The sequence below is a fragment of the Bubalus kerabau genome, chromosome 8 (assembly GCF_029407905.1).
Source record: "Bubalus kerabau isolate K-KA32 ecotype Philippines breed swamp buffalo chromosome 8, PCC_UOA_SB_1v2, whole genome shotgun sequence".
Taxonomy (NCBI): domain Eukaryota; kingdom Metazoa; phylum Chordata; class Mammalia; order Artiodactyla; family Bovidae; genus Bubalus; species Bubalus kerabau.
The window spans coordinates 73,897,456-73,920,880 of NC_073631.1; the positions used below are offsets into that span (position 1 = coordinate 73,897,456).

General features: G+C 40.5%; 1 protein-coding gene and 1 long non-coding RNA gene across 2 annotated transcripts; both read left to right on the top strand.

The window, feature by feature from the left end:
• Positions 1-11,876: 11,876 nt before the first annotated feature.
• NPVF (neuropeptide VF precursor) lies at positions 11,877-16,289 on the top strand. The gene is made up of 3 exons (XM_055590562.1): positions 11,877-12,592; positions 13,975-14,375; positions 15,711-16,289. Exons 1-3 carry the CDS (start codon positions 12,455-12,457, stop codon positions 15,760-15,762), a joined length of 591 nt encoding a protein of 196 aa, XP_055446537.1. The 5' UTR covers positions 11,877-12,454; the 3' UTR covers positions 15,763-16,289.
• A 3,398-nt stretch (positions 16,290-19,687) lies between these two features.
• LOC129659341 (uncharacterized) lies at positions 19,688-22,439 on the top strand. The gene is made up of 3 exons (XR_008718004.1): positions 19,688-20,601; positions 21,810-21,868; positions 22,298-22,439. It is a non-coding gene; the product is annotated as an uncharacterized LOC129659341 (long non-coding RNA).
• Positions 22,440-23,425: the final 986 nt, after the last annotated feature.

Sequence of the window (23,425 nt, forward strand, 5' to 3'; positions counted from 1 at the left end):
AAAGCAGCAGATGAATCTTAACATTTATTATTACTGGCATTTATTATACTGCTATCAACACTGCAATCATTCTCATTCCAAAAAGACCATCGTCTTACAGGATTCTGGAGAGGCCCTGCCCCCATTGTGTTTTGGTGTCAGTGCTATAGAACTAAGAAACCCAGAGTAAGATGAATAATATACATGCATACGGTTGATAATTATGTACTAATAACTAAATCAAATAGAAACCCAGAAATCACTTTTCTTCTTTGGTGGATAATGATCCACCAATAGATTAAGACTCAGATCTTCCCTTCCTGCTCACTGCATGTATATGAAATAATGTGTTGAATTATGCTTTTTCTATTTGTGAAAAAAGTACAATGTAAGTATATTTTAAGGAACACTAAATATTAATAAAAAGGAGGGAAATGCAAATGGCCTAGATAACATAGTGAAAGATGGATGACTCAGTGGGTCACTATTCCTGTGAACAGAACTTCAGAAACTACAGATAAAGACAGACTTCAAGCCTCTTATATGACACTATTTAAAGCATTTGCTACCTGTATAATAGGCTGGAAAGGGACTATTCAATTGATGAAGGGAGATTTAGATCTATGACTTACATTATCATGATGAATCCTATATTAATATTAAAGTTCTATCCATCACATTGGAAATTTCCCCCAGAGGGTTTTAACATTTCCCTGGTGACTGCCTCAATACGTAAATCAATGCCATTCTGAGAGGCCAGAGAAGACTCTCTGCATATAACTTTTTCTACATTACATTTTTTCCCATTTTATTTCTGTACACATTGAGTCCATTTTAGTCTTAGAAAAAAGTCACCCTGTCTTCAGATAATCCAAGTTCATATGTCTGTCACAAATGCTCTCATTGAGCCATTCCATACTGTTTCCTATTTCCCTTTTGTCTGCTGATAGTAAAATTAGCAGCAGTAAGAGGTCTGCTCCATAGGCTTAGGAAACTTGGCACAAGCTATTAGTACAAGCAGTAAATGCTGGCCAGCTTATATTTTGTAGCCTGTAAAATGTTGGGTATAGTGGCTCAGATTCTTTGGTTGGTGGCCACAGCCTGCAAATGTCACATTTCATCAAAATCACTTCAGCAACTGCTGTTCACATGTCCGTCCAAAAAGAGAGAGAGGGTGACGCAACTGGATCATGTGGGAATGGAGCTGGTCTCTTGATACTAATTTGCAGTGTATTAGGAGCAATGCTGCTGCAGGTTCTCTGGTGTAATAGTAACCTGGGGATCTCCTTGACCCTAAGTATAAGATACTCCAAACTGAACTGCAGATGAGATCTGGAGTGGGGGTGAAAGAAAAGAATAACAGGCCAAAAATCATTCACTGATTCCTCCTTCTGGACCAGAAAGAAAACTTGGAAGATAAAAGTCCATCTTCTCTCAGCCTTCCATTTCTGCTCACCTCTCTCCCAGCCTGCATCCCACCACCTCTTCCTCAAGCCTACCGTGAACTCTAGAAGAGAGTATAATAAGAATAATAGCAGCAGTGATTGCAGCAACTTTTGAGGGAACTTGCAGGACTGATGACTCAGCCAGCCCTGCAGAGCATTTGCTCAACTTTTTCTGCAAGTGGCTGGTCAGAACCTTGGACTGGAGCACTGAACAGAGAGAAGAGGACACTGAGCGGATACCCTTTACCCCACAGCTTAACTATTTTTCCAGATGTAGCCAACCAACATCACCCTCCCAAACTCGCTTCTCACAATTTACCCCTCGGAAGGTGTCCCAGAGGAGGGTGTGCATCCTCTGCCCAGGCTCTCGCTTGGGGTCAGCATAACTCAGAGCATTCTGAACTCTGACTGTAGTCAGAAGAAAGGGCTGTGGGGCCCAACACTCAGCCTCTTAGATGGAGAGCATCTACTGCCAGCAATGGAAGGGAGAAATTACCTGGCAGATTTTTCATTTGAAAAACTTAATAAATTTTTAAATCTTACTCTTTCAAAAGAAGCCATAAATGGGTCAAATGATACAGAATAGTAAAATGGATGTGATATGAATTCTTTATAATTATGGAAATAGCAGCTTCCCTATTGGTTACGTGAGTCATGTAACATGTAATTCCCCATCTTGGGTTATTAATAATGGATACACAGTTATCATACTGTTTTAATGAACACTTCTGAAATACTTTCTGTCACTAAAAGCAAATATTTTATTGTAGGCAGATATGGTTGTAGGATTGAACTAGAATGTCCCATTATTACTACCTCTAGTTTAGTGTAAATACTGTCAAAAACAATGACAGAGAGTGGTGAAGCTAATTACCAGAAGAATATATATATTTGGAATTATACACAAGAGTCTTATTTTTACTATCTCCAAAATAAACACTCCTTACTCATCTGTACACAGTTCATTACATAGAGGGAATTTGGGAGTGTTTCCAAGGAAGACTACCCAAGTATCAGGCAAAGAATGGTAAATCTGCCAGTTTACTAGAAAAATAAACTTTCTTGCTCAAAAGGCCATGAACCATTCTACTCTGGGTCACAGAACTCACCTGATCTTAGTAAACTCAGTGCAAAGAAATGAGGCAAGCCAGTATCACCACAGCTATATAGAGTGTGTGAAACATTTAGGAAAGAGGCTCAAGTTGAGAAGAGTGTAGGACCATTAGGGACCAAACCACCTGGTCTTGAAATTCTCAGGATAGACCTTCATATCTGGTGCTAAGCATAATGCTAGAAACAGGAACACCTCCAAATGCCAAAGAGGAACACCTGAGCCAGGGCTCTCGCCTGCCAGGGGAAAAAGGGAATCTTACAGGCTCTCAAAGTTGGCATTGCTTTTGATGGATATATGGAGAAATAGCTGGGAACTGTGCCCTTGGCTGCCCCTGGGGAAGGGAGATCTACAATTTATTTTGTTTTGTTTTTATCATCAAAGCCCCACATGAGCCACAACAATATCACACAAGAACACCTGCTTGCAAAAACAAAGACCCAGATGGCACCAATGAAAGCACTTGTCTGCTGGCATCACCGGGGCAGGATAGAGACCTACCTCCTCAGCACCTTTGGAGAGAATGGAGAAATATCCACACCAACACAGGATGCTTCAGATGCCCTTTGATTGCACAAAAGAACTTAGTTTTTCACCAGCTTAGCAAGTAGTTTTCCTCTGCACAGTGAATTGGATTCAGGGAGAGAAGAATTCAGGTTGTCTCTAACACTGTCTTTCTTACTGTTTTGAATAACTATAGTACTATCTTCCCAGTAGCACCACCCGCCCCCAACTCTTCACAGGTTTGCAACTGGATCTTCTATGTTACTGCAATGTGACGCACCCTGGCTACAGGTGCAGGATGGGGCACCTTAACTAGACTGGGCCAATCAGAGTCCATCCCTGCACACTGAATCTGCAACTGAGATAAGGCAGTTTTTAACAGGGTGGCTGAAATTGCAAAGAGGTCAAATCAGTCATTCCTGAAGGAAATCAACCCTGAATATTCACTGGAAGGACTGATGCTGAAGCTGAAGCTCTAGTACTTTGGCCACCTGATGCAAAGAGTTGACTCACTGGAAAAGACCCTGATGCTGGGAAAGACTGAGGACAGGAGGAGAAGGGGGCAACAGAGGATGAAATGGTTGGATGGCATCACCGACTAAATGGGCATGAGTTTGAGCAAACTCGGAGACAGTGAAGAATAGGGAAGCCTGGTGTACTGCAATCCATGGGGTCACAAAAAGTCAGACACAATTTAGCAACTGAACAACAACAAGAAAACCCAAAAGTTATTGGCAAACAGAGAAGCAGAGAGATCAAGACAGCAGTAGGAGGGAATAATGAAGCAGACACACAGAGAGAAGAAATGAGAATGCAGGAGAAGTTCCCACTGGTGATTAGAGTCCTAGGCTCTAGGTGTTTCATAGGTCCTGGTTTCATCCATAAGACATCCCAGTCTCCTATTAAATTCTTCATTTTGTTTAAACACATTAGAAATTTCAGTAATGTACAATCACGGACTTGAGTACTCTATCAGGTAAAGGAGAGCCTAGTTTTACAGCTGTGCTAATAATGAAAGCCTCAAGCACAAAACATTTACACAAACAGGAAACTGCTCAAGAGGCAGGGAGGTCCAAAGTGAACCCACAGGGAATTTTTCTCTCTTCCATCTCTCACCATACCCTGCTTAGCCTGGGTATCAGAACTGTCTAAGATTCTAGGATTCCTTCTTCCTGGATATTTTAATCCAAATGAGACCAAGTTAAGACATACATGAAGGAAAGTTTTAAAGTGGTAAATTTAAACAAACAAAGCAGCCTAAAGCATATCAAAACATAGGAAGGGCCATTTCTCTGCTCTTGACCTAAAGGTTGGGGAATAGGGTGCAGATAGATGTGGTATTTACTGGAAGATCCACACTGATCTCCTGGTCTGATGCCTCTAGGTCATGGATCATTGGCTACTGCTATCATTAAATCAGATGGGGCTCCACCAGGGCTTATCAGTCAAATACCACTATTCTTAGACTTCTCTAGATCATTCAAGACTGTGTTTATAAGCAGCTATGGCTTTCCTGGTAGCTCAGATGGTAAAGAATCCGCCTACGGCACAGGAGACCCCAGTTCAATTCCTGGATCTGGAAGAGCCCCTGGAGAATGGATAGGCTACCCACTCCAGAATTTCTGAGCTTTCCTGGTGGCTCAGATGGTAAAGAATCCGCCTACGGCACAGGAGACCCCAGTTCAATTCCTGGATCTGGAAGAGCCCCTGGAGAATGGATAGGCTACCCACTCCAGAATTTCTGAGCTTTCCTGGTGGCTCAGATGGTAAAGAATCCACCTGCAATGAAGGAGACCTGGGTTCGATCCCTGGGTTGGGAAGATCCCCTGGAGGAGGGCATGGCAACCCACTCTAGTATTCTTGCCTGGAGAATCCCCACGGGCAGAGTAGCCTGATGGGCTCCAGTTCATGCGGTCACAAAGAACCAGACATGATTGAGCGACTACGCACAGCCAGCATGTTGTTTCTAGAGGAGGTCTGCCAGCTTATGCACCTAAGTATGTTCTGAAATGTTTACTAGCTTTGTCTATTTTCTATACTGTAGGTACTCAAAAAGGAAATACCTGATTTGTTAAGTTCACTTGGCACAAAACCCAGGACAGAATTAAATCCAGTAGATATTTAATAGGATTACATTAACACTCAGTTCATTTAACCTCCATTAGTACAGAATTTTCTGTCTAGATCCTACCTTTTACAATCAGATTACCAGAAAAATCTTCTCCTTTAATTAAATTTATACCCAATTCACTGTAGGTTTAAAGGTATGTTTTTAAGTGCCTCTCCAAATACAACTATTTGGCTGAGGGCTTTTCGGTTTGCTTGCTCAGAACTGGTTGAGCTTTATGTATTGACTTGATTGAGTTTAGCCAGATGCCATGCTGTCATTCTTGGCTATGTCATGGACACACCCCTTTGGGGGTCCAATAAAACCAGTGTTGAAGAGAAGCATAACCCCCCCATCAGTGATGAAGTCTGGCCAGTGTAAACCAAAGACCCACTGCTATGAAGTACACTCATGAGCTCAGATCTAGAGCTGAGAGGCAGGAAGTATGGCCAAAGCCAAAGCACTGGAAACAGAAAAGAATAAAGTCCAAGTGCCCTGTGTTAATATAAGTGTGGTCAGAGCCAGGCTAGCTTCTGCTCAGAACCAAGGCAAGTGCATGACTGCTGTAGATCTGTGGGAGCCCTCAACAGACCTCAGGAGCACAGAAACCAAGTGATCCCCAATCAGAAAGTAAAAAAAAAAAAAAAATGAACAAAACCACCCATTTATCTGCATATTTCAATTCACCTCCTTTTCATTTTTTTCCATCAGAGATGAAAGAGCATCTAAGAGGGTCCATTTGAACAATAAAGCTAATTTTTATTGGTTACCCCTTTATCCTTATATTCCTCTGTTTAAGATGATAAATAGTGTTTTAAACACCCTCCAAAACCCACAACAGTGTAGGTTTAAGCAACAGATTTCCTCCCCAGTGAAGGTGTGGCCAGGATAGTGAAAAAAGTTAGCCTAAGGATCAGGCTCAGTTCTTCCTAAGCTGTCTCATGCCTTCTTTTTATTAAAGCAAATGATTATTTGAAGAACACAGTCCACATTTTGGAGTAGAATCCTTCAAAACAAAGATAAAACAAACACACCCAAGATATTGAAGAAGCACACACCCTGTAAGAAACTAAATTCTTCTGCTCAGGTTGGAAAAACAAGATGGCTGATTACTTATTTTAAAACTATCAAAAGACAAGATTGGCCAAAAACAGAGAAAAAAAAAAACCCCATAAAAGTCTTGGTTTCCATTACATTACCTATATTTGTATAAAAGCTATGTGTTGTTTTAACCAAACATCTGGTCTTTGTCCCTCATGTAGAGAATTCTGAGTTTTCTTGACATTTTGGCAAGAGGTACCACAAACCCCTGCCAGGCTAGTAAAAATCACACATTTTTCCTGCAAGGGAAAAAAATGTCAATAAAAATGAAACATTAAAAAACATAAAAGCTCGACTTGGAAAGCCTTGCTGTGGAGATTCTGCTTCCTAATCAGCCTTGCACAATTGCCTTAACTTCTTTTTTAAACAGTACCACACCATATCATTTGAAAGATCTAATACTAATACTTCAAGTTTATTCAATATATTGTTCTAAAAAATGTCCTTCAGATAAAGGGACCTTGCCATTTAATCACTTTCTAGAATAAATCATATGAATTAATTTTTATAAATATTTAATGTCTATTCTTATATTGTACAAATTGACTCTTTAAGTTCTTTCAACCAGAATTGAATTTCAACTGCTTTTGCTACATAAAGGAATAATCTTCGTCTCACATTCACATTGGCACCTTCCAAGGCCCTGACGTTGTAATCTGTCATAGTAAAAAGCACAGAAGTAAATACAACCCTGCTACCAAAATATGACAAGCTCATTATAACCAGCCACTCATAAATCTTGAAACAAAGGCACCACCACATATTTAAAAAAATAATAATTTTATGTAATTTGCATAGGGATGTTTTTGTTTGGAACCAAGGCAGGTATTTCTTTCTCTTTGCACACATAATACTGAAATAAATTATTCAGAAATACCACTACCTATCTCTAAAGAGGGCCAGAAATTGGTTAACAAATGGTTGCAAAATACTCTGTAAACATAAAATGCAAAATAAGACTATAATGGCCATCAATTCTTCTGCACAGCATAACAACTGGATTATGCTTAGAGAGAAAGGAAGGAATAAACTGGAAAAAGGCAAGTGTCTGGGAAGTAAATGGCTGGGTTGAGGGTAAGGAGAAGGGCTCTGTAATGAGGTTCCTCTGGATATTAAAATTCATCACCTCTTTGATAGATCTTGCCATGGCCTCAGGGAGACCTTCTATATAAAGATTTAAATAAAAACATACAGCCCATGGCACAAAAACAGCCTCTTACTTGAAATGTTTTACTTGGGGTTCAGATAAACCAGAGCCTTACAAAGTCCTAAACCCAGTCAAGTTGGCTCAGTTCCTGATTGGCGGAAATGGTTTGTCCTCCACTTAGCTGCCTGACAGAGGGGCTTTCCTGATGGCACAGTTGTAAAGAATCTGCCTGAAATGCAGGAGACAGATGCAGTTTCAATCTCTGTGTCTGGAAGATCCCCTGGAGAAGAGAATGGCAACCTACCCCAGCACGCATGCACGAACTGCCTACCAGAGGTTAGGATGCAGCTAGTGGGTATAGACAAATACTGTGCAATCAGAATACTCTTTCCTGTGCTCAGCCAATGGGCCTAAGAAGTCTCCCTAGCGAGAAACCCTGAAGCATCGTCAGGAAGTTCTCCTTGGGGCAGTACAGTCCCCTTTCCTACCCTTCCTGGTGTTGGAGCCCATCAATGTGGCAGGATCCATCAGGATATATTTAACTTACCAAACTAAATGCTCCACTACAACAGAATAAACCTAAACTCACATTCAACCTACCTATGCCTGATTATCCATGTAAAGGTCTCAGTCTGCGAAAGTCTTCAATGTAAATCCTCAACAAGACAAGGTGAAGATGTTATGATTTCAGAATAAGCACAAATTTAAGGTCTAAAAATGTGTAAGTCTCAGTAAAGAGAAAATTCTGGTCAGTGGCCAAAACAGGAAAAAATAATTACCAAGCAACTTCAGTTTTAACTCCTATTTCCAATACTAATGAAACATTTACTCATTTATTTAGAAATAAAATTTCCTGAGCATCTGTGAGATAAACAAAAATACCCCTATGATCTGCACAAGTAAGGTCCTGCCCTCACACAATTGACAGAGGAGTGGAAGAGGAAACAAGGGAACAGGAGGAGTCAATGAGAAGAGCCATGATGGAAGAACAAAGGCCATTGATTGGAGTGTGAAGTCAGAAGAGACTTCTTATGACACAGGATGCCTCAGCTGGAACCCAAACAATGAATCAGTGTAAGGAGAGAGGGAAGTGTGTGCATAACCCATGCACAGGAAAACCATGGGCAGAGGCCTAGAGGCAAGAGAAAGCTCATCTCTTTGGAAGAATAGAAAGAAGTCTGTCATAAGACAGAGTTGCTAGGAACTTAATGAGAGATAGTGCTGGAGAAATAAGCAGGAAACAGATCCTAAAAAGTGGACTTAGGGATTCCAAGGAAATCCCTAGGGATTCCACTGAAAGGTATTAAGGAATATATCATAAATATATTGTATTTTATAAAAATTTTTCTGAGTGTATGGTGGAGCAAGAACTGGAGAGGATCAAGACAAAGGTCTAGACAAAAGAAAATGAACTGAGTTACAAGCAACACAGACGGAGAGAAGTGAACAGAGGTAAGAGCTATTTAGAAGTCAGAGGAAAACAGACTTGACTGAGCAGACCAGCATAGGGGGTAAGTGTTCAGATAGCTTGGGTTCAAATTCTGGATATTCCACTTATAGGGAAAGTTACTTTTTCTGCATCTTAGCTTCCTTTTCATAGAAGGTGAACAATGATGGTACCTGCTTGTGGAGTTACTATGAAGGATAAACAAACTAATTCACAAAGTGCTGTACTTTAATAGGACAGTTCCTGGCACATGACTAGTAAGTGGCCAAAGATATAGACCATTATTATTGAGTGCAATAGCTCAAAACTAGAAACAGTGCAATTGTTCATTAACTATAGAATATGATGCAGAAGAAAAGAGGAGGAAGTAGCCAAGGATCTCACAAAGGATTTTGACTTGGATAAATGGGTGGATGACTATACCCGTTATCTATTTACTGCCTCTCAGGTCCTGATCCATCCTTTGTTCCTTCACTGATAATGGAGATGGACCCAGTCAGCATTTCCCCTTGGCAGCTGGCACAGTGCTTTCCCAGTGGAAGGCACTCGAGAGATACTGCAGGAGGAAGGATTTCTCTTCCTGGTTCTGGTTTGCTTCTTTGAGGTCCTATACAGGGACTGTCCCAGAAATCCGTGCAACAGACATCCATTAGCATTCACCCCCATCAAACTGCAGAAGCAGATTCTATATGAGTCTCAGAAATGTCCCAGAAGTTGCCTTCCCAGCACTGGCCCATCTTCACCACAGAAGAGTGTCTCACACCTGTGATGGACAGCCACTGGCCCGCGGTGACCCAGCAGACACTTCACCACCATCCACACCTTCTCCCACTACAGCCTGAATTTCAGTTTGTCCTCTCCTTGGATCTTCTCCCTTGGGCCTCATGTATTTCTTACCCCTTTAATCTCCTGGTACAATTAATAATTCCTTATATGAACCATTTCCTATTCAAATTACTGTGTGCTTTCTGCCTTCTGATCGGACCCTGACCAATACTGTAACTATTCAATGAAACGGAAAACAGGAGGAGAGACAGGTTATTGAACAGAATAAATTCCATTTTGGACATACTGGACTTGAGATGCCTGTGGGAATCCCAACAGCACTGTCTGGTAGGAAGCTGAGTATCTGGGGTTTCCAAAGCTTAGAGAAGTGTCCAGGATGAAGAGAGACACTTACAAGGGAGTAGCCTTAAGGTCTCTAAAATCTTAGTAAATGAAGCATGTGTGTAAATGTCACATGTCGGGGAGACAGATTTTATTTTGTATGCTTGTGTGTCTCATTAAGAATCCCTAACTGTGCTATGTATATGGCAGCACATTTCATCAAAAGATTTATGGTCATTTTGTACTGTGTATGTTATGCAATGTTGTTTTATATCTGTTAACATTTTCCAAGCTAACAGAAGATGTAGTTGAAAAGAGCCAAGCCCTATACTAATAAGATTAGAACTCTAATTACACTCCAAACTTGGAAGTTTAAAATCTGGTTGAGGCTAGTGGGTAATTAATCATATCAGCTACTCTGGATACTGACTTCAGCCAGAAAAATCAGTGGATGTGCCAAAACCCCAAAGAGCAGCACTGAAAACTGGTCAACTGCTCAAGGCTGAAACAATTACAGACAAGCATGTTTTGAAAGAGACCCAGGCTGGTTCATTCTGCCTTTTCCAGGGTCAGAGCTCAGCTGACACAACTTGTTCCTTGCTTCACCCACTTAAAAGTTTGGAGCTACTGACCACAAAAAAAAAAAAAAAAAAAGGAAGTTCCATCAGCAGTTTACAAAGGAACAATTTGGAAGAGAAATGTATAAAATCCTCAGGGAAATTAAACCCAATAATCCAATAACAGCATTACAAAATTAACATTAGACTATGAATTGAATTAGTTGCCTCCTACTGTGGGGATTCTTGGCTACCCAGAATCTGAAACAAATGAGACCAACGCTGTCAACTGCCATAAGAGAGACCAGAGGAAAGTATAATCTTGGGGTACCCAAGGGTTTGTCACACAATTGTCTTTCAACTTTCTGATTTATCCTGGTGATCTTTAATACGGAGAAAGGTCTTCACCTCTGCCCAACTCATACCTCAGATTATGGTAGATGAGCGAGAGAAGCTAGGGGTATTTTTTTTTTGGTTGCACTGGGTCTTCTCTGAAGAGTGGGGGCTACTCTTCACTACGTTGCACAGGCTTCTCATCGTGATGGCTTCTCTTGTCGAGGAACGTAGGCTCTAGATGGGCAGGCTCAGGAGTTGCAGCACATGACGTCAGTAGTTGTGACACAAAGGCTTATTTGCCCCCTGCTTCCCCTGCCCGCCCCCCACCCCCAGCATGTGGCATCCTCCCAGACCAGGGATTGAACCCACGTTCCCTGCATTGGCAGGCGGACTCCCATTCACTGTGCCACCAGGGAAGTCCCAAGATAGTACAATTCTTGACATAAACAGTGGATTTTTATGACTTGCTTTTTTGGGAATTCACCTCTAAGTGCCTATATCTAGAAGTAGCTGGAGTGTTAGAAATAGATCACCCTTAAGGTCTTTTTCTCCTAAGAGGGCTAAATGGACGGGGGAAACAGGTAATGATTTCTCTAGAATCTAGGCAGGAATATAGGCAGTCCGATGATAAGGCAGACCTTTAAGAATACCAGTCAGCTGCTCTGAAAGAGACTTGCTTTGGCATTTCAGTAAATAAGCGTTTATTTCTGTAAATTCTTTTCTTATGCCATGATGTCAGTGAGCCTGCGGCAGGGCAAGATTACCTAAACAGTATAGGTCAGGGAACAACAAAATTAGCATGTGTGTGATTTACCAGTCCTCTGCCAGCATTCTTTAAGGGGTTTGAGGTGGAAGGTAGGATGTGGCATCATCATAGAAATAAAATCCTGGTGATTTACACAGTTTTGCCAAATAAGGCCCTCAGGGCAGATGCAAAAGGCCTTGAACTGCCTCCAGCCTCTCCCGAGACAGCCAGTTTGTCAAAATGCCTATTGCTTGGTCTTATGCACACCCTTCAGGTTACAGCTGACATTTACTCTTGAAGCTTTTTAATAACAAAGCAGCATTTTACAAAAAGTTAATTAATGGAATTTTATTTCAGTCTTATGTGATTTGGAATTCTTTTCACACTCTTAATTTTGTCTGACATTTTGAAAATACTATGCCTAACTCTTTTGTGTGAATAAAAAATTTTTTTCAAACATAGCTAACACATATTGAACACTTTTCCTTTCTCCCAAGAATTGACGCAAACACCGAAGACAAAATACTTCTTTTTTGAGCTCAGAGAAATGAAGCATTCAGTTTGTGTGGAATCTTAATGATGATGGCCCCAAACTTATCTAATTAAATACTCCTTCATGATGAAGGAAATTATTTTCCAAGTTAATGAATTTGCAAGCAGAAATGTTGCTGTCTTCCTAGAACGAATTACTCACATTCCTCACATATATATTTCAGTTAAACACTAATTAATGTTGGTGCTTAAAACACGTGGGATTGATTTCCCAATGAAAGCAAACTTTGTTTTTAGACAGTATAAAAAGACCACAATTTCCTTTTGTATAGACATCAGGCTGCACATATAAACTTAATTCTAGATTTTGGACAAAATGGAAATTATTTCATTAAAACGATTCATTTTATTGATGTTAGCCACTTCAAGCTTGTTAACATCAAACATCTTCTGCACAGATGAATCAAGGATGCCCAATCTTTACAGCAAAAAGAATTATGACAAATATTCCAAGGTAAGTTTTTTAACTCTGTCTAACATGACTAGCATTCACCATTGAATATTTGTTCTGAGTCTAGTGCTTTTGTAAAGAGTAAGAAATAAGTTTGTGGTTTGCTTTTTGTCACACTTCAGCCCATCCAGGGCAGTGTATTGATGTAACTTGTATTTTGTAGCAAAACTGCACACAGCCTGGTCTCATGACTGTTTCAGTGCAGAGTATGATACTTAGCAAGGATGAGGTGCATTAATAATTGTCAACTGACTCAGAAGTGCACAGTTGAAGTAAAGAATTGCAGAAATAAGTACTGGTTACATTTCAGCTGAACATTTAAATTATATTTCTATATCTAAGAAAAATGTTTACTCCTAGATGGTGGAATTCCACTTTTTTTATTTTCTTCTCTATGCCTTCATGTAAATTCCCGCATTTGCTAAAATAAGTAGGTATTATTTTCTACAATGAGAAAAGTTACTTTAAAATCTTCATATGGACAAACTTTCATGGCCAAACTAAATCTAATTAAATATTTGCTGTATTTTAAATGGTTCCTTTAAAGTTGATATGGTCATGCTGTAGTAACCCACAAACCAATCAGTGTTTTACTGATGTAATTTACATACTAATAAAATATAATCAGTTTCTTGAAACATGTTTTTAGGTAAAAAAAGAAGTCTCTGCCAATTGTACCCCAGAACTTGGCTAGCATGCGCCCACCACTTTGACTTTTAAAGATGAGGGAAACAAGAGACATGGAGAGGCAGTGGAAAGTGTCTCTAAAAGCAATATATAAAAACATATGAAATATTTTATAAACAAAATGAAGCAAAAACTGAAGGAGGGATAGTTAGGGAGTTTGGGATTGACATGTACACACTGCTATCTCTAGATAACAACAAGGACCCACTGGACTGCATAGGGAACTCGGCTCAGTATTATGTAACGATCTAAATGGGAAAAGAATTTGAAAAAGAATAGATACATGTATATGTATAACTGAACCACTTTGCTGTATACCTGAAACTGTCACAACATTGTTAATCAACTATACTCCAACAGAAAATAAAAAATTAAAAGAAAAAGAATAACCACAGTAAAATAAACTTTCACTTTATTTCAATACTTCATTATGTTCCTGCTCCTCGAATACATTGCTGCATTCACTATATATATTAATATTTTATAGTTGTCTTATAATAGTCCAGGGATGGAGAAACTAGAGTGCTTTAAGAAGCTTAATATAAATTATCTATTTTGAAAATTCTGTAATGAAAGCACAAACTTTGTTCACAGCTTTAACATTTCTATGAATTAAAGTCTGGATTTAACATAATTTAATAATTTAAACTACCGCTTACAACACTAATAAATTATTTAATGGTTATTTCTAATTATAGCCTAAAGGAGATCTAGGCTGGGAGAAAGAAAGAAGTCTTACTTTTGAAGAAGTAAAAGATTGGGGTCCAAAAATTAAGATGAATACACCTGCAGTCAACAAAATGCCACCCTCTGCAGCCAACCTGCCACTGAGATTTGGGAGGAACATGGAAGAAGAAAGGAGCACTAGGGTGATGGCCCACCTGCCTCTAAGACTCGGAAAAAATAGAGAGGACAGCCTCTCCAGATGGGTCCCAAATCTGCCCCAAAGGTTTGGAAGAACGACAACAGCCAAAAGCATCACCAAAACCCTGAGTAATTTGCTCCAGCAGTCCATGCATTCACCATCTGCCAATGGGCTACTTTACTGCATGACCTGCCAGCCCCAAGAAATCCAGAATCCTGGTCAAAAGAACCTAAGGTAAATATTCGAATGCCAATTAATTGCACATGCAGTTAGCAGAGCTAGTCTAGAAACTTTTAAGATGCTTACATTTTTTCAAAAGAAGTTTATAAGAGAGTTTTTAAGTTTCTTAGGACTTTCTTGGTAGTCCAGTGGTTAAGAATCCACCTTCCAATGCAGGGGATGAAGGTTCCATCCCATCATCACTAAGATCCCACGTGCCGGAGGGCAAGTAAGCCCATGCACCACAACTACTGAGCCTGCCTGCTCTAGATCCCGTGTTCCCCCTGCCTTGAGCTGCAACTACAGAAAGCCTGCATGCTGCAATAAAGACCCAGCACAGCTAAAAAAAATTTTTTAAAAGAGAGAGAGAAAAGAAAAAAGCTAAGTTTGTAAGAAGGAAAAGGCACAGGGAAATGAACACCTATAAATTGAGAGGGTCAGTTTCTATAGCTCAGATGGTAAAGAATCTGCCTGCAATGCAGAAAACCGGGGCTCAACCCCTGGGTCAGGAAGACCCCAGGAGAAGGAAATGGCAACCCACTCCAGTATTCTTGCCTGGAGAATCCCATGGACAGGGGAGCCTGGCGGGCTACAGTCCATGGGGTCACAAAGAGTTGGACATGACAAAGTGACTAACACATACACATACTGATATTAAGTCATGAGTTAGCTTCCCCTAAACCACATATGGGTCCCTCACATCTCTCTACAGCCACACTCTAAGCAGGAACAGGCAATGATAGAATGAGGAATTCATGCCTATGAGGTATCGTCCAACATTTGACTTCTCTAACATGAAAGCTCCCCATGAGGGAGTTGTCTGCAAGTACAAAAGACACTATTTCAAAAACCCAGGTTTCAAATTCAGATCTTCTTCCTCAACTTTAAATCAAAATTTCTTTTTCCAGAATCTCATGTTATAAATAATTCCTGTTATTATAATTATTCTTTGTATTGATATTTATTGAATATCTACTAGTAAAAATCCTAGCATAAACTACTACAAGAAGTTCAAAATTTTAATAAGCTACCTACATATTATTTTCTAGTACAGCAAATGTTAAAAAAATTTTTTTATATAAAACAGAACATGACTCTACTGGTAGAGTTTGGCAATGAATCAGATGTTGGGAGTGGAGTGGCAATGAGGGAGAGAGATGAGTCCGTGGTAAGTTTGTCATTCTAAGTGCCCATTACAAATTCAGGATCCCATCAATGTCTCACTCATTTCAAGTGCTGCACAATTCAACTCAGGTATAATTAGGCAATTGGGATCATGGCCTGCATTTGTATGTTTTCACATGCTATTGTTGTGATGGATGAGAACATTTTGCACTGCTTACATTTTAGGAGACTGGGATTCCAGAAAATAGATGATGCAGAATTGAAACAAGAAAAATAAGAAATCTGGAGCCTGTCCCTAAAGACGACTTAAAGCTGTAGCCTGTAATCTGCAAAGAAATCTATGGTGAAGACAAAGAATGAAGTCACTGTTCTCTTGTAATAAATTATCATTCACAGCAAGTTTTCCTTCTTAGTACAGCTAATATCTTGAAAGTTAAAAACTGTAAAAAATACTATAAAGATGAAATAATTTTGTCTAAATAAAAAGAGCATTGCATACACTTAAGAAGCCTTTGGTAATGGGGAGAAGAGAAGAGGAGGGAGAGACTGACTTAAGCCACAACACCATCTTATGAATACAAGTACCCTTAAGTAAAAATTTAAACAGAGGAGCAGCCTGGCAAATTTTACAATGAATATTAAATTATTTAACAGAATAACATGTTTGACAATTAAATGAACATGAATAATAAACCATTTCCCAATATTTTTATACACCTACTTTTTCATTGTATCAGCTGTTAGTAAATACATGATAGATTGAAAATCTTTTTAAAAAACAGATAAAAGAAAAAAGCAATTATTACACACCTCTTTAAGTGTCTCTTCTATCCATAACTGAAAATTTGCCTTCTGGTATGTTTTTTTCCTCCTCATTTGCTATTTCAAGTTTTTGATTTGTAGACAAAACCTAATTACTCTTAAAACTAACAATTTATGAACACAATACCACCACCCGGATGTACAGTGATTCAACTTTAGTCATAGAATAAGAAGTCCTTAATCAGATTTATTAAGCAATCTTAATTCCTTAAGGTACAAACCAGGAGTGGCAGTAATTGTCTCCTATCCTGCCCCCAGCTGGGCTGTGTTGAATCCCCTTTCCCTGCTGGGCAGAGATCTCTTAATAATACCCCAGACACACTCTTCATCTTCCTCGTCAATGCTTGATATTAAAGAACTCAGTCAACTCCAGCTGAAGATGGCCGACTCATAGCCAAATCAAAGTTTCCCCTCCCCCATGTCTGGGGGCTGGGGGCTGGGAGGACGTGAAGCCGGAGAGGCAAGGCTGCTCCTTCTCTCTTCCTCTTTCCTCCCCTTTCTCACCCCTGAGGTAGGGTGGTGGGAGGGAAAAATGGTAGGCCTCTGGAAAACAGTCTTCTCTTCCGATTTCTCCAAGTTGGGTGGGTGAGGGAGGGGGATGGGTATTTTTGAGTGGGGGTGGAGAATTGAAAGTCCCTGTCTGGTCTTCTTGTTATAATGTTACTTTTTCTACTTTTTGAGTACTTTGGGAAGCACTCAGGGAATGTCACACTGCCCAGGTCAGTGACCTAAGACACCTGGATGCTTCCTAATCTCTTCCAGTCATCCTCATCTCTTCCAGTCATCCTCATCTCATCTGTACTCTTACTGCCAGAAAGAAAGACTCAAGGCAGCTACCTTCTCAGTGTCCACTTGATTTACAGAAAAGGCAGAGGTCCTCGTCATGCCAAGGCAGGACTTAAGCTGCTTCTGGGATGCCCCGCCACTGCCCCCATTTGTCTCCAAGCCCCTCTGCCCCACTTAGGTGGGGCAGAGGCAGGCCAGCAAGCCTACTGCCTACCACACTACCTACCAGAAATGCATGGCCAGTACCTGCTTCGTGACTCCCACTCTGTCTTTCTAGAAACTTCTCGTTTGGTTTCAGGGTGAGGGACAGCTGTAGCAGCCCTCCCAGTCAACCTCTCGCCCACCACCAGGAGACTGGGGGATGCGGAGACGGGGATGGGGCAAGGCAAGGGCTGATGAGACTCTGCCATCACTTCATAAACCCTGAAGGGGTGTCTGGCCCCCCCGCCATTCATGACTTGCATATAAAAGTATTCAGCTCCTCTGGACTTCCAGATTTGGTCCCAATTGCTCATCCTGAGCAAAGTGAAAGTATGAAATATTCTGCTGCACTAATAAATAAATAAACAGAAAGCCACTTGGTCTCTCGATACTACATGACACAAGAAAATTTATTGTCCTAGAACATGGGTTCTTTACCTAAATCCTTGAAATTTATTGAAAATAAATATTAAATGAATAACCAACTGTCAGCTGCCCCCTAACCCACAGAGCTTACTCTGTTTCAGCCCCTTGTTACCCACTTCACCAGCTTCTACAAGAAATCCATTCACATAAGGAAGTCTGCAACCTCTCTGAGGACTTGAGGGATCTCAAGGAGGAGGTCACACTGCACGTGATTTCACTGAGAAAAGTCTTGAATAGACAAGCCTCTTGTCCCAAGTCTCTCTTTAACTGGAACCCTAGCAGGGTCTCCTCTTCTTCTGACCTCTGACATTCACCAGGGTAGCTTTATGGCCATGTGACCCCTGCAGGTACACAGGGCCTCACATTTGGTTAAATGCTTTATTGTCACTGTCCTGAAATTCTCAATACATTTGAACAAGGAGTTCTGCATTGTTTATTTTGCAGTGGGCCCTGCAAACTATGTAGCCTGTCCTGCTCCTCCTATTTCAGCCCTGTTGCCACCCCTGCCTTTTCTCACGATGTCCAATGCCTCCCTGTTTTGTCTGATGTTTGTTTATCTGACTGTCCCAGTCTTAGCTGTGACATACAGGAACTTTAGTCGTGGTATGTAGGACCCAGTTCCCCCCTGCATTGGGTGCACAGAGTCTTAGCCACTGGACCATCAGGGAAGTCCCTTCCCCTCTTTATTTATGAGAACAGCTTTTGTTTTCTGGGCTTCCCTGATAGCTCAGGTGGTAAAGAACCTGCCTGCAAGGCAGGAGACTCCAGTTTGATTCCTGGGTCTGGAAGATCTGATCAAGAAGGGATAGGCTACCCACTCCAGTATTCTTCAGCTTCCCTGGTGGTTCAGCTGGTAAAGAATCCGCCTACAATGCAGGAGGCCTGGGTTCCATCCCTGGTTTGGGAAGATCCCCTGGAGAAGGGAAAGGCTACCCACTCCAATATTTTGACCTGGAGAATTCCATGGACTATATAGTCCATGGTGTGGCAAAGAACTGGATATGACTGAGTGGCTTTCACTTTCACTTTTGTTTTCTACATGAAACTCAAGGGCCAGCTTATCACACAGGCCTGAGAAATCTGTTTACACCCCACAGTAGGTAAAAAATATAACTGCATGACTCATGAAACGTCAAAATGCAAAATTTTTTGTGTGTGACCCACCACCCCCTTTAAAATGTAAAGGATGGGGAACAGACTGTGCAGAAATCTTTCACTGGCCCTGGATAGAAACTTGGGCAGATGCCATGAACTTCACTGTTGCTCTTAAGTGGTTCTTTGGCCTAAGTCAAAAATGCACAGTATCAATTCTATTGTAATCAACATTTCAATCTGCATTCATTCATTCATGTTCAACTCTTCCCATGTGAGATCTGAGCTGGGTGACAGGAAGGAGACTGACTTCTGCTTTCTTTTCCAGCCTCAATTGCCTCCTCACTCTCTGGCTTTGTTGGACTCTTCTAGGATGAAAGAGAATTTGAGAAGAGAGGCAAGGAATACAGGACAGTTCTTGCTAGGGTGAATGGATTCACTCCCAGGACCCAGAGGATGGCCCGCCCACCATAGCTGGGCTCAGCCCTTGCCGAGGGACATGGGCACCCACTCTGTTCATGCCCATTTCTCTTCGAGGGGTCCTCTTTAGTAGGGCTCAAAGCCACTTCCACAAATCTCTCTTTCCTGCAGCTCATATCTGGTTACCCACAGCTCACTCTCCACACTGGCTGTGATCCCAACACACCTCTTCTATCTTGCTGCCCCCAGACTCTTCAGCTGTGGGGCCTGGAGTTGAGCACCAATTTTTCATTTCTCTCAACCACATGGAGCACATTTCCTCATCATATGGAAGCCTCTCCTTGCTGAAGAGTAATGGGCTCAGTAATCCCTAGCACATGGGCATCGGTAGGGGGCATTCACAGCAGGGTAACAATGCTCTCCAAAGAAATCTCTTCACAAATTCAAATCTTACCCTTTTATGGTCTCCAAGTGGGTTAGAAAATTGAGAACTTAGCAGAACCACTTAACAAGCACTTCCTTCATAAAGTCTGCACATAGTGATCTGGCTTTGTAATTTTCCAATCTATCAGATTTTGGCATTTTGATTAAAACTTCACTTTTGCAACAAAGATGGAGTTCTACTTGTAAGGTATGCTCACAGCTGTTAAAAATGACATTGTCTCTGCATCATTACATATATATGTGCATTTTTCTGGGGAGAGACTTCAGAGTTCTTGGGTAAATTCTCAGTAGACCTTGTGATGCCATAAAGTTTAAGATTTACTGCCACAGAAGATTTTTATTTCTAGAATTATTTTAAATATCTAAGTCAGTTTATTAAGGAGTATTATTATCTGATTGGTTACTTAAGCACTGAGAACATAACACCTAATCAGAATCACTCAAGTGGTTTAGCCTGATCTTCCTCCAAATATTGGCTTTTTAGAATAGCAGACAATAGAAGCAAGGTGGTTAAGCGTGCTCACCTCCTCAGCTCTTCTCCTGTGCTTTACCAGGCACATCCCCTCAAATATTCCATTCTCTACCCCGCCTCCTCTCTTCCTACACTTCACTTCCTCAAAGAAATTCCATTTGGATTCACCCTAACATAAACCTTAGCCAGCTTGTAAAGCCAAGGGGAGTGTGGGGTTTCTGGGGAAAGTTTGGGATCATGCTATATGTCAATGATTTTCAGGGAAGGCAACTTCCATGAGATCGTGGGTCCACATTTCATACATCATACTAGAACAATGACCTTGAGAAATAAAGTACTGACTCTGGGGCCAATTTCTCAGTGAGGAAAATGAAAGGTCAGTGTTCATCTAGGTGTGATCAACAAAATGCAACAGCCAAGAAAGGGGAGAGTGCCAGCCTCTACTTTCTTCATGTGAGTCTTTTCTCTTTCATTTTGTTTTCTCTAAAGACCTTCCTGCAAACATTATCTATACTCTTCCAATGTAACTTATCATGTTATTTAATAACCATACCAAACTACATGTTATTCCCTAGAAATATACATGTTCACAAAAATACGTACATTCCTATGCCTTCATTTGTACTAATTCCTTCAGCTCAAAGGCTCCTTTAATACTTATCAAAATCCTTCAAGGCCCAATCCTGGTCAAATTTGGATGCAACTGTATATAAAAGAAAACCTAAAAAACATACATTTAACCAAGAGAGACTTTTTCCCCCCCACATTTATAACAATGTCTGGAAGGAAGCAGTTCTAGGCTGGTGTGGGAATTCCAGGGTCATCAAGGACCTATCATTCCAATCACATGACTCCCACCAGGCCATCTCAACTCCCATGAGGCCATTTCACAGCTAAAAAAAGGGGCAAAGCATAGGGATGCTCTTTTTCTAAAGGACCCCATCCAACAACTTTCTCTTTCATGTCATTGGTTGGTCCAATCTGCAAGGGAAGCTGGGAAATGTAGTTTATCCTTTGGGCACACTGCATTAATGACATTATGCTAAGTCACTTCAGTTGTTTCCGACTCTGTGCGACCCCAGAGATGGCAGCCCACCGGGCTCCCCTGTCCCTGGGGTTCTCCAGGCAAGAACACTGGAGTGGGCTGCCATTTGACATTAGGACAGGAAAAAAAAGCATGGATATTGGACAGGCAATCAGACAGGTCTGCCCAGCCTCTCCTCAAGCTCACTTCCTTGAAATATACATGAAATATATATTACATAAATATATATTTCTATTACATGAAATATATAGCACATTTTAATGTTTTTCCTTTACTCAACCAAGGTTAACACTATTGACATTGTGGGCTGGATAGTTTTTTGCTATGGAGTCTGCCCTGCGCATCATAGGATGTTTATCAACACCAGTAGTCTCTACCCACTAGATGCCAGTAGCACCATCCGATAAATAAGACAACTAAAAATGTCTCCAGAGAGTGCCAAATGTTCCCTCGGAGGCAAAATCATCCTTAATTAGGAACCGCTGCACTAGCTTGTTCTTTGTATCCCATCCCCAGCTTAATAATAATAGTGACTATTGATTGCTATGATAATTCTGTCTGTTTTAAATTTAATACTGTTTTAAGCATTCTTGTTATGTTCATTTTTACACATAAGAACTGAGCTCACAAAGAACATTCAGAAGAAATGAGAACTAACAGATGGACTCGACCAAGGTCTGTTTCATTTCAAAGTTTGTGCTTTTCCTCCTTCATCCGTCCTGTCCACTACCCCGTCAATCACCTCCCATCCAGCCCCCAAACGTAGTGAGTAGTCAGGAAACAGTTGTTGAATGAAGCTCTCAAAAGAAAACATGAGCACACTGGAGTCCAGGAAGAAAGCCTCAATGCTTTAAACATCATATACAGATATTTAGAAAGAAGGAAGGAAGGAAGAAAGAAGGAAGAAAGAGAAAAAAAATTTAAAAAGACCTAGATGCCTGGACAGCTTTAACCTAGCCATTTGTTCAGGTATTTACCTTAAGAGCAAGTAAGGAAGTGTCCACCTTAGTAATGAATGACCGTAAAGATTTAAAACATCACAGAAGAAATGCTCTACCATTTTTAGACTCTAAAGAAGCAACTAATGATTTCTTTTTTCTATAGCAAAGAAAGTGCTATAGTTGGTGATGAAACTCAACTATCATCAATTATCAATTTCATCAACTATCAGTTTCTGCTTCAGTGGGAGAACCGAACTGGTCAAGAGAGGCTTTGAAATATGCAGTCACTGGCCAGTGGAGCTGGGAAAGGTATCAGTAAGTACGCCTCTGCCTGGATATGTCTCTCACCCCCTGGGTTATTTGCAGTCTCTTACCAACCCCATTAATGAAGTGGGACAAAGCAATAAAGGAATTAAAGTAAATCGAAGTAAGCCTGTCCCAGTCCACCAACATGAATTGCAGGAGTGCTGGACTACTGCAGCCTTTCCCTGCCTTTTGCAGTTGATGTTTGTTACTAAACACCCTGCGGAAAATATCACATTGCTGCTTGGAGTCAAATTGAATTACAAAAATATTATCTGGTGAACATAATACCCAATGTTTATTTTAACTTATTAGTTATTAAGTGGCCTTGAGTTTCTAAAACATTTATTAGATGTTGTACATTTTATTTGCTGTTAGAAGTATGAAAACAACCAGAGAGATTTCATTTGCCTTTTTTATGTATTCTATTTTGCTATGGTAAAATACACATAACATAATATTCACCGTTCTAACTGTTTTTAAGTGTACAGTTCAGTGGCATTAAGTCCATTTCACTTGCCTTTTTACAAGGTCTAGTACTATTCTCTAATTATACTCACACTATTAATATTTAAATAACCATACTCAAAGCTTTAACATTATGTTGCCTACAAGAAAAAAAATGCCTCTGACAACAATAAAGTTGACGCTTTTTAGAGATGCTCTGATTCTAACAAGCTTATTTAGGAATATTAGATTTTTCACCAGAACATTAAATTTTTCCTATATTCCCTGGAAGCTTGTTTTGCAAGGAAGCAATTGCTGCTAATCTTTTTTTCTCCCAAACTATTTTATCATCTCACTAGTTTACATGGCTTTGTATTCACCTGGGGCAGAAGTTAGTGCTTCTTTAGAAATATCTGGAACAGCAAAAGCTTCTGTTATCAGTCAGATATGAGAACACATCTATTTCAGAACAGTAATGAAGATGAAGCATTTGATTAGTTTAATTTCCCTGGGAAAGGGATAACGGGCAATAGTCATACGC

Bases quoted from the DNA above. Each gene is read 5' to 3' on its own strand.
- NPVF (XM_055590562.1), top strand. From the start codon at position 12,455: ATGGAAATTATTTCATTAAAACGATTCATTTTATTGATGTTAGCCACT. The intron at 12,593-13,974 runs GTAAGTTTTTTA...TTCTAATTATAG, and splicing joins ATTATGACAAATATTCCAAG to CCTAAAGGAGATCTAGGCTG. The intron at 14,376-15,710 runs GTAAATATTCGA...CTTACATTTTAG, and splicing joins CCTGGTCAAAAGAACCTAAG to GAGACTGGGATTCCAGAAAA.